Genomic DNA, 12,517 nt, shown 5'->3' on the forward strand with positions numbered 1-12,517 from the left:
AAATTGTATTAGCCTCGTGGAAAATTTAATTTAGAAATTGTATCGACAGAGTTGAAATGCATCGTGAAATATAGTTTCTTGAAAAATATAAATTTTCGAAATGAATTGTACAGCGGATAATATCTGAAAACTTTTGAATTATATTAGAAGAAGAGTAACGTGCCCCACGATGTCTGGAGGCGTCGTTGAGATTAATAAACAAAGTTATTGAAATTAGAAAAAAATTCGTCGATAAATCGAAGCTGGTGGATACACTAACGAATATAAAAACAAAACATCGCGAGTATATTTCCAAAGTAACGTAACTCAAGGAGACTAAGTTTTCCCAGACGGTTAAAAACTATAGAAAATTATCCACCAAACGGATAATATTAACAGAAAGAACAAAACTCGAGAAAAGAACGATCAAACATCATTTTCATCCACACGCTATTTATTTCAGACCACGACCAACAATGCGTCGCTTTCAAACAATGACAATTTCATTCGAAACGTCACAATATTACAAAAATGACATTCTTAAAGTAAGTTACCCCCCTATTCCCAATTACCAAAAATTTACCAAACACCTTCATCTTGGTAATCAAAAGTCACATTTCTCCGCTCGCGTCACCGTAAAAACCCGCGATACATTATCCACCTAATGTTCCCTGAACGTTCAAGCGCGACGTTACGACTCTCGTTTACTTCTGTCGGCATCTTACTAATTGTTGCAATACCCTACGACCGAAGTCTTCGCAAAGTGTCACCCGTGTCTTCGCGTCGATGCTCTCGTAAACTTGGCGTCGGTTAATGGGTCTATTTTCCTAACTAAGAATAATACTTGAATACCAAAAGATCAATGTTTACGAGCACTTGAAACTTCCGAACCCGTAACGTTGCATTCCACCATCCACGGTTTTCGAGCCGCTCCTAATGATTCTGGTATTGAATTAAACGCGTTCTACCCAGATCGTTCCACTTCTTTCAATTGGATCGGGACCCTCGTGACCTAAACCACCGGTTTTCCCGAGTGTCGGTCCACCGGAACAACCACCCTGTCTCTGTTCACCATCTCCCCCACAGTTGCTATTCCTGATGCTGCGTACCGTCGATGACACCCGGGGCGCAGTCTGTCGCGTGGCGACACGTTTCGCTGTTCTGAGTCACATGTCGTTCCGTATGAATTACAACTCCATTAACGTTCTAGGCAACCTGCGAGCATACATAATGCCGACGAATCGAGTGGATGAGCCGCGCGGCCAAGATGTTGATTTACGGGGGAACGAAGATCGGGAAATCGTTCGAAACGTGGCCGTCTTTCGTCGAAAGGGAGGCTCTGCTACAAATTGATTAAGTGTTTAGTCTGCGAGTCGGTGAACGGGGAACTGTTATTACCATTTCTTTGAGAAAGACTGCAGCCGTCTCGTACATTCTTCTCGAGAGAAATTAGAATCGAAGAATCTAGATATCAGGGAAAATCTTCTTAAGATAAATATCTAAATTGTGAGAAATTAGAATCGAAGAATCTATTGGATCGTTCGGAAAGTCATTTCGTTTTCCAAAATTGAGAATATGTAATTAAATGAAATGTTTATGCACTCTAAAGTTATCGTATTTCATTCTCACCGAAAAAAACGAAACGACTTTCCGAACAACCTAATAGATATCAGGGAAAATCTTCTTAAGATAAATACCTAAATTGTGAGAAATTAGAATCGTTCGAAATTTTAATACGATTCAAAAAGTGTTTAGGTTTCGGTTATTGTGTAGAGTGTAGTTTAAAAAGTAATTTTTTGCAGGAAATTACATTTTATGGCACATCTCAAATCTATCGATGTAAACTCCGAGTTGAATGTATGTTAGAAGAAGAATGCTATAAGGAGAATTTAGAAAGTTAAATGGGTAATGAATTGATCAATTGAAAGTTTACAGTTTGAAGAGTTACACGAGTAAAGAATTAGATGAAGAAAATATTGGAAATAAGAATTTAAACAGAATACAGTCTCGAAGTATATTTCGTACGCAATTCCATTCCCGCCCTTGTTCTTATACCCCTATATTTTCCCGTCTGTATTCTTATTGGCATCGTTGATAATTTAATATTGTACTTTTTGCAATCGAAAGAAACTAAGAACGGTACACGTGTAATGTTCAAGATACTTCGAGAGTGGACCTAAGGATATGAATTAGGGAAGATTCGTACTGATAAAGGACTACCCCTCGTCAGGGCAAACCTCATTGGAAATGGCGGTCGTCCCGTGATGCCGCAAACTACTAGAAAATTGATAGTAACTTCGTGCTTAATTATCAAGTGCGCATATACGTTCACCCTTATGGCTTTGAGAGAAGCTACGTACAATTTTTACCAACGTATAATAGAAAATACAGTTCTCTTTACTTCTCGGTTCAGGTCGCTGTATTTTTTAAATACAGATCGGTATTATCGACTCGAACACCGATTATCGACGTCGAACATTAATTTCAGATGCAATTCTTACGTACGATTGTTTAATTATTACTTTACATTTGTCGATTCACAACGCAATTTCAACGATAGGAAATTCGAGCGTAGTTGTAATCGAAGGATAATGAAACCTGTTAATTAGAAACATATTTTTCACTGTTGGATGACGACGAAATTACATTTTCCATGTAACGCAATTCCGAGCGTTTTCAGAATATGTTACTGGGCCATCACGGATTAGTGTTACCAGCAATAAAGTTCTCAGCTAACTGCGTTTACGACCAGGCAATAAGTGTCAAAAGTGAATAGCCTGCTTTGTAATTAGGTAAATACAGATTGTACGATATGAAAGTTACGCTTGTCAGTAAATCGAAATTTCCATTTTCGAAATATTGAACGCCATCTTTTCCGTCTATGGTTCCACGTTTCCGTTATTTCACGATAAATATTGAAAACGCGATCGTAATCTGGACGATTGTATACTTATTTTCGATAGAAATCTCTTTTACAATTCTTTTTTAAAAAATGATAGATTCTACATCGAGGTGGTTCTACGTTAACGTTCACAACTGCAAAGCAGTTTTTCATATTTTTTTTTTCGTTAATAAAACAGATATCTTCCACAAATTTATTATTTACTACAGATTGTCTTCTCCGAGCAGGGGAAATGAAAATTGTCCATTTTTGAAAAGAGAACACTCCAGACTAATTCTTCACTATGTTTTATAAATACACATACAGTGGCAAAAGTATTCGTACGCTACATATATATATGAAAAATGTATAGCTTTTGGTAGCCTATTCTATTCTATTGTAAAAAACTTCCATTAAAAAGAAAGAACGTTAAAATCGTCGAAACTCGATTTCCTGTAAGCAAAAAGATTGCTTCGTATTTACACTGTAATTTACACAAACTTTCGTTAAAATTGAACATACAAGTTAAGAAAATTTCCTTGCAACAGAGCCTACGAATACTTTCGCGGCTGACGGTATTTCTTTTAACAATTATTCGTCATTGAGGAGAGCACAAAAATAGAAACTTTACATTTTCGTGAAAAGGATCGATGTGATCCATTCTCTTCCAATATCGTTCCAGGAACAATGAGAATCCCTCGTAAGCAAATATATCTGTGCTCGATAATCGTTTCACAGACTCATTGGCGCTTAGAATTCTCCGATGTCTAATAGAAATCATTTAACGGAGTCACCTTGCCGAATCTCATTCATACTGTCAACGTATAACCGTACGGGTAATTCTGTCAGTTGGAAGCTGCAATAAATTTGATCTTGCTCCGTGAGCACGACGTACTATACCGTCGCGCGCCGTTTCACAGGTGGATTAATATAACGCCTGTGATTGGCAATCACGATTATTATTACACGAGATCGAGATTAAGAAAGACGCCGCTGGTCCCTGACACATTCCTATGTCTATCGAACCCACCTATTTTTGGATCGGGACCAGACACCCGCATCAGGCGTGCATCGCCAGAGGAATCCTTATATGCATGATGCATGCGTCAGGTGTAAGAAAGAAACAGGAAAATATCATAGGAAGTATAATACGACTTACAGGAAATCGTTCACCTTGAATCAATTTATTTGGAAAAATACATTGGCAGTGTTTTCGTTCGAAAGATTGGCAGATAGACTAATAACCAGAAAGTGATCCGTTGCATCAGGAGTAAATAGGAAGTCGTTTATCTTTGAAACTTTGAATTAATTTATTTGGAGAAAGACAGCATTGGCAGTGTTTTCGCTCGAAAAGTTGACAGACCAACTGACAACAAAATAGATGATCCGTTGAATCAAGAGTTAGTAGGAAGTCGTTCACCTTGAAATAATTTATTTGGAAAAAAACAGCATTGGCAGTGTTTTCGTTCGAAAGATTGCTAGACCAACTGACAACAAAATAAATGATCCGTTGCATCAAGAGTTAGTAGGAAGTCGTTCACCTTGAATCAATTTATTTGAAAAAAGGCAACATTGGTACAGTTTTCACTCGAAAAGTTGACAAACGAACTCAAAACAGAGAAATGATCCGTTGCACTAAATAAGTTTTCTACAGAAGAAACTACAGAAGATAATTTGATGCTAGTTGTTTTGCAAACCAACTGACAACAAACAAGATGATTTCATCTCGAATTCATTTATCAGAACGATAGAGACGGAGAAGTTTTTCATTCAAACGATTAAAACTAACCGTTTATTCAATCGGATATGCGTAACTTCGGAAATGAAATTAAAACTTATTATTGCTTATCGTCACCATATAAAATAGAAACCTCCAGGGACTCATCGTTTTAGCGATCAAAGCCACGACTAAATTTCTGAGAGAAAACAAACTTCGAATCTGATCAATTACATTTTGCGAACCGAAGTTTAAGTTAGGAAAGAAGTAGATTCGATTAAAAGTTTCCACAAATTGAATACTTATATTTCCTTATCGAAATGCAAATATGAAAACGGTATCGCTGTGATAATAAATTAGTATCTTACGAAAGTAGATATTTACTTACGATATTATTCGTAAATCCTTTGCAACTGTTTACAGACATCTGTGTAGTAATTTAAATATATTCGGAAATTTTTAACAATGTTAACTCCGTGAACTCGACGATCGATTTTCAAATATGGAAATCTATCATTGCTAGAAGCCCAAACATTATATCCCGTGAAACGTAAAAGTAAAATATCGAAATACGAATCTTGTATCGAAAATAATTAAACGTGCGATAATTTTCATTTTTTCCCGGAGAAATTTCATTCCGAGTTACTGGTTCCCCGTAACGAAGAAAGCTTCGAGCGCAAAGGGTTAAGGAAGATCGAAATAATGGAAAAAAGCTAACATAAACTGATACAAGTAGACAGATAATTGGCAAGAAGAAAGATGTTGGCGTCTTCGATGAAATACACAAGAGAGAAAATGGACGACATTGGGGTCGGAGGAATTCGAAAGTGAATTTTTGTAAGCTCGAAGCAGCTCGCGAGCGTCTCTCGAAAATGCAAAACACGTCGGTTGGATCATAAATTTTGTGCGTTCGATTTTGTCCCGCGAACACGAGGAGGCCCTAAATCTCCTATGTTACGCGCAAGAAGTTCAAGTTAATCCGTCAGAGGCATTAGACGGTGTAATCCATCAACCCGCGACTTCCAGGTAACCGTGAAAACGAAAACAGGGCTTGTAATGCAATTACATAGCACACTTTCCGCCATCGCCCTTGTCCCTCCGTTGCGTCCCTCCATTTTACGTGACGCCCGAGGGAGGACCCGAAGTAAAAGCGTAAGAAAGAAAAGACTCGCCTCGGCATTATATCTCACTTACTTCTTCCGATCGAGCTTTTGTAATCAGTGTGAAACACTTTCGTGGAACAGTTATCGAATTCGTTGGAAAATTCGAAATGCTTCTCGGTAGTGTCTGAACGCTGATTAAACGAAAATCGTTCGAGAAAGAAACGGTAAAGGATTTTTAACCAACGGTTGAAAAGTATTATAAATATCGGTTTCGGTTATCGAGACAGTGACAAATGTTAAAAATGTTATATTTGTTATGGTTATATCGGTTCTGGCTCGTTTCGATTTCGGTTACGGTTCATTCAGAACCGATGTAATATCGGTTCTATAACTGTTATTGATCGGTGTATTATCGGTTCTATAACTGTTATTGATCGATATAATATCGGTTCTATAACTGTTATTAATCGATGTAATATCGATTCTATAACTGTTATTGATCGATGAAGTATCGGTTTTATAACTGTCATTAATAGATATAATATTGGTTCTATAACTGTTATTAATAGATATAATATTGATTCTATAACTGTTATTAATAAATGTAATATCGGTTCTACAACTGTTATTTTTCGATTCTACATCGATTACGGTTTGGTTCGAATAGAACCGAACCTCTGTTTTCAATGGTTGAAAACAGTTATAATATCGATTTCGGTTCTTGAAACAATTATGAGAATCAAAAAAATGATACAACTCTTACGTATGTATAAGTCAGTTCTAGCTTATTTCGGTTTCGATTTATTCAGAATCGATATTATATACCGGTTTTATAACTGTTATTTTCGGTTCTGTATCGATTACGGTTCAATTCCACGTAATATTAGTACAGCTTGTATCGATTTCATTACAGTTCTTAGTTCTTCTTATACACAAACTAAGAACATCAAGTAAATAAGGTATCAAGTAATACATGAAATATTTAAAAGGAAGTCATTTGTGTGAAATATATATTCAAACAAATTATGTTCAGACATTTCGATTATTCATAACGTACAATATGAAATGTATCGAAATAACGAGACCAATTCGATGCTAAAGAGTCTCGTGAACTTTGCCCGGCATCGACGTTAAGAGATTTCGTTTCTACGTAATTTTAACGAATGAACCGAATATAAGAGACGAAAGGTATACCCGAGGGGTTCCCCTAATTATTTCGAATAGCCCGTGTTCTTCGTTTCAACTTCTTCAACGAACACCGACGTTTGTTTCGGTTGTTCGAAACCAATTTGAGCGTTTTCTTTCGCGTAACAAAGGATTTACTTACTTGCACTCTGGCTTCCGTCAAGTCGATCTTCAAGGCGATTTCTTCTCTGGTGTAAATATCCGGATAATGAGTCTCCTGGAAGGCACGCTCCAACTCTTTAAGCTGAGCGGATGTGAAGGTTGTTCGTATCCGACGTTGTTTCCTTTTTTCCGCTAAACCGTCGTGTCCGGAATATGCCTTGTATCCTAATCCACCTGAAATTTGAAACAATGGAAACGATTTCTTACGGATAGCAATCAATTTTGTTAAAAAATTTGATTCAACGTGGATACCAGAACCGTTCGATTGCCTACTTTCTGAATAAGGAGCATTTTACGTCACGATCAACAATCGGTGTCTTTCCGAACGACTGTAACGAGAATTTTACATTCTAATCATCAACTGTCGGTATATACATTCTTAACAACCGTATCAAGAATTTGATACACTAATCATTGATTGCTAGAATCTACTTTTCGAATAATTGTGACAAGAATTTTGTACACTGATCACCAATTCCTGGTATCTACTTTCGAATAACTACAACGAGAGTTTTATAATCCAATCGACAACTACTAGTATCTGCTTTCTGAATGACTGTAAAGAGAATTCTTACTGGGAGCTTTTTCAAACACAACAGACTCTAATAGTCTACAGAGACACCTATCGTCAATTATTTCCTACGTAACATTATAGAAAGATTCAACTACGTACAGACTATCCTACAACTTTGAAACCTTCTGATCCAGCTTGATGTCCCTCTAAAATTGCCGATAACAGGTTTAACTAATCGTGTTGCCGATATGTCTCTCTAAGTAAACAACTATCTAGTACCTTATCAACGCTCAAAGCCAGTAGACCTGGATCTTCACGGTTACTTTTCCAGTATTTCGGAGCAGCGAACCTAATTCACCACAAATACTTCGACCATCCTCCATCATAGCTTTCTAAGCAATATTACCAACATCTCTTGTCGACTAAACGATTATCCACCTTGTCAACGATCAAAGACCCTATCCTTGTTGTTATTATCTCAAAATTTCGGACCAACGAATCTAGTCTATCACTATTCCTTCAACCATCCTCTATCAGTGCCTTTTAAACAGTATTACCAACATCTCTCGCCTAGTAAACGATTATCTAACTCTTATGAACAATCAAAGATCATAGACCCAATCTTTGTTGTTATTATCTCAAAATTTCGGACCAACGAGCCAATCTATCACTGTTCCTTCAACCATCCTCTGTCAGTGCCTTCTAAACAATATTACCAACATCTCTCGCCTAGTAAAGGATTATCTAGCTCCTTATGAACAACCAAAGATCGTAGACCCTCATATTCGTTGATACTTTCTAAAACCTGGTTTACTACGAATCCTCCAACCATCCTCCACCACTGTCTACCAAACAATCTTACTCGTCGAACGAACTCATCGTTATCTAAATTCCTCGTCGAATACGAATTTTCGAAGGTACCAGGATCTGCGAGTAAACGCAATGAGAGTTGGTCGACGAGGCACGAAGGGAATCTCTGTCTCGGATCAGCTTTCTAAAGAACTCCAAGGTACTAGCGAGGCTTTCGTGGACGTTGTGCCGCCTAGAAGGGAGCTTATAGATTATAGAATATAGGTGAGGATGGCTGGGATAGCGAGGAACGTAACCATAGCAATGAGTGACTGAAAGGCGAGGGGGTGGTGCTGGGTGGAGTGGAGGAGGGTTGAAGAAAGAGTACCGGGCACGGTTGAAGACGAATAAAGAGAGTCAGGGAAAACCAAGAGCGGTTGAACGGAGCCGGGTATAGAGAATACGAACAAGTAAATGAAGGGGGGGATCGAGAAAGAGTGACGAGGAGGGACGAGACTGCGAGAGTCGAAAAGTGGAAGAGAGGGAAAGGGAGGACCGAGACACATCCATTGATTTTCAGTGCCATCTTGTCGTCGTTTCCAGAGGAAACACCGTGGGTAGGTTCGAGCACAGAGACGGCTCGCGTCGCGACGCGAGCCATCCATGTAACTTTCCCCTGGGAAAAAGTAGGACCACCCTCTTTTTTCCAGGGAAAAGACGATCTCCTTCGCCCCGCCCGCACCTACGATTCTCCTTAGGCAATGGTGCGTCGTCGTTGTCGTCGTGGTGCGTCAATTGCTTGTACTTTCACAAATTTCAATGTTTTAACGATGGACGTCGTTCGATTCGCTTGTTCGCGCCCATCGAGCGAATCAACTGACTTTCTCGAATCAACGTGGTTGTCTCAACCCGATTGCTCGGGAATAATAATTCTGTTTCCGCTTTTACTTTTCCAGACGACGTTTCTGAATTTTGGAGAAGTATCATCGAGTCGATGTGTTAGGGCCCAGGAATAATAATTCAGTTTCTGCGTTTACTTTTCGAGACGACGTTTCTGAATTTTGGAGAAGTATCATCGAGTCGATGTGTTGAGGCCCAGGAATAATAATTCAGTTTCTGCTTTTACTTTTCGAGACAATACTTTTGAATTTTTGAAAGATATCGTTAAGTCGGTGTATTAGAACCCAGAAATAATAATTCAGTTTTTGAGTTTACTTTTCCAGACAATGCGTTCAAATTTTTGAGAAAAATTGTCGAATCGACGCGACTGCCTACTTAGTACTAATAATTCAATTTTTCCTTTAACTTTTCGAGACGATCCTTTCAAATTTTCCCCAAAAGTTACAAAATTTGTAATAATTTCAAACAAATGCTCGTGTGTCGCAAATCCGAAAACTGGGATTTACGCGTCGCGAACGAGCATCGATAAACGAATGTCTGGTTTCGTTCGAATACGAAAAACATAGAAAATACACCAGAGGACAAGTAAATACACCGTGAAAGTCGATGATTTCGTCGAGTCGGTTCCTTAGTGTCACTACGAGCGTTTCTATATCAAGATCGGTGAGAATGTTTGTCTCTGGGAATGTACGTTACGATCCAATAAAAACGTTAAACGTCGTGCAATTATATGAACCTATCTCGAAGGAAGAAGAAATAAACGAAATTGGAGTTACGAAGTTCTGACTTGCCGCGTGGACGTCAATTTTTTATTCTACACGGTGACGTGACGAGACAACGACTCATATTAATAACCGAAGTATTGGAAACTCGAAACGACTCTGTGAAATATGGCGCGAGGATTTATCATCGACTGTCAAATTTTTATCGTTTTCAATATTAGAAGATTACGTTTCTCGAAAGTGCAACGATTTCGTTACTGTTAAAGTTACCGATAAGGCTCGATTGATATTATCGACGAAAAGTAGATTAAAAATAACGGATTTATAAGGAACGAGAAAAGGTCGATAGACGAATATGGAAAAGTAGGACCAACGAGACAAATCACTTTCCTTTTCCACGAAAAAAAAAGAAATACAATAAATATATTCCTACTAGATTGCATGAATTTTTTACAATGTATATAGTGTATCGTTTAAACGACGACACCTAAATATCTCCGTTAATAATGCATACGTAAAATGAACTGTTCGGAACAAAATGAAACTATTCGTCGGGTAAAGATAATAACGGAAACAAATGTTCTCCAAGCTTGTTCTTTACGAGACACCAGAATCATCGTTTTTCTAAACAGAATTATGTACACATATTTTTTGAGCAGCAGCCCGATTCAATATTATTAAAAAATAACCATATAAAATTATTAAAAAGGGATCTTCGAAAAATGAATACTTAGCGAAATATTTCTAAATGAAGAACAAAGAAACGAATTATAATATATAATACTTATAGTAGTGTAATTTAACGTTTGAACGTTTCTAATGCGTACACCTTGACGAGAGATATTTAATATCTATGCATTCGTTTAGATATCGTCATTTAAAGGATCCGCTCTGTACACTCTCTTAAACAAAGATAACGTTTCTCTAAATGTGTCATCACGAGATTAGTGAATATTTTTCACGAAACTAAGAAACGAAACTACATTTTAATCGTTTAACAAAATAAACGAAAATAGTGGAGTAAAGTTACTTAGTTTGAAAATAAAGTAAATAACATTAAAAATAACGAACAAAAATGACTACGAACAAGCAACATAAACATATGACCGAGACACTGAACAAGTCAGAAAGTACCGAATGTTTCCCACGAGTCTACAAAATTAAACTGCATTTTAATCTCTGACTAAAAACAATGTACAAACAAGCTAAAATAAGACCATCGAAAAGATCGTAAAGAATAATTAAAGGAAGTACGAAAAGAAAGTAAATAACATTGAAAATAGAAAACCTATATGACCGCCAACAAGCAACAGAAACAAAAAACCGAAGCATTAAACAAATCATTTCAAAGATACCGACCGTTTCTCGCGAATCTACAAAATCAAACTGCGTTTCGATCGTTCATCGAATCGATCAGAATACGATCTAATAACGAGCTAGATAGCTACCGAAATAATGGTAAAAAAGGTAAAAAAACGTGTGAAAATAAGGTAAATAACATTGCAAACACCGAACTTCAACGATTTGTTCCCCTCGGTAACTGGTGCAAATCTTCGGGAACACTCACTCTGCAAATTAATGACTAAGAGTACCGAAAAGTTGATGAAAAAAAGTAAAAGAACGCGTGAAAATAAGGTAAATAACATTGCAAACACCGAACTTTAAAGACTACCAACAATTATCGAAAACAGATCATCGAGAAACATTTGTTCCCCTTTGTAACCGGTGTAAAAATTCGTGAACACTCACTCTGCAAGTTAATGGCCGACGGGAAGATCGCGTGCCGGTGTACCTCCTGAGATCTGGCCGCCATTACGGAGCATGGGGTCGCGTGGGCCCCATGGTGCGCGTGGGCATGAGAGTGGGTGGTGTGATGGGCCCCTAACTGCGCGGCGGTCCCGGTACTCGTGGTGCCGCCGTTCCCCGGGTAACCGGCCGCTCGTGCCGCCGTGTAACGATAAGCGGCCTGACTCATCTGAGAGCACGAGCTTAGGTCCCCGTATCCACATTGCATTTCACTGGCGGCCAAAGCGCAGCTCGAGGCCTCGAAGCCCGCAGCGGCGGCCGCTGCCGCTTGATTCAAGTACGAGTAATCCATGGTGATTCACTCGTTGCACTTATGGAACTGATGGATCGACTACGGTCGGACCCAGTGGGCCCGTGGTCCTTGCCACGAACGTCAGAAGTGTATCAACGTGAACGACGAGCGGTTCGCCGCTCGACGATTCATCGAAAATCCTTGGACAATCTTCTACACGACAAAATCGTACGACGGGGCCTGAATCGTTCTCCAAGTCTCTTTTACGACGATACTCCTCACGTTTCGACGATCACGTACGAATCTTCCTCGAAATCCTTCCCGGTGCTGCGATCGCGGAACGTTCCACGTCGATGGTATCTTCCTCCCGGCTGTTCCATTCACCTGTGCATCGTGTACCCCGATATCTGTTCGCGGTTTCGATCGAACGGTTTACGATCGCGGGTTACGAGGTGTTAGTTGGCCGCACGGGCGCCAGGGGCGCGCTCCAACGGGCCCACGGGCCGCGGCGTTACGTACGGGGGCCC

General features: G+C 38.9%; 1 protein-coding gene across 1 annotated transcript in view; it reads right to left on the bottom strand.

Moving 5' to 3' along the window:
* Positions 1-12,400, bottom strand: part of LOC143147196 (uncharacterized) — a 29,109-nt gene extending 16,709 nt beyond the window's left edge. Inside the window, exons 1-2 of the mRNA XM_076312250.1 lie at positions 11,702-12,400; positions 7,008-7,201 (exon numbers count right to left, since the gene is read on the bottom strand). Of these exons, the coding sequence (XP_076168365.1) occupies positions 7,008-7,201; positions 11,702-12,050 (543 nt within the window). The 5' untranslated portion in view covers positions 12,051-12,400. The remainder of the gene's footprint in view (positions 1-7,007; positions 7,202-11,701) is intronic.
* Positions 12,401-12,517: the final 117 nt, after the last annotated feature.

Source organism: Ptiloglossa arizonensis, chromosome 5 (assembly GCF_051014685.1).
Source record: "Ptiloglossa arizonensis isolate GNS036 chromosome 5, iyPtiAriz1_principal, whole genome shotgun sequence".
In the NCBI taxonomy this organism is placed as follows: domain Eukaryota; kingdom Metazoa; phylum Arthropoda; class Insecta; order Hymenoptera; family Colletidae; genus Ptiloglossa; species Ptiloglossa arizonensis.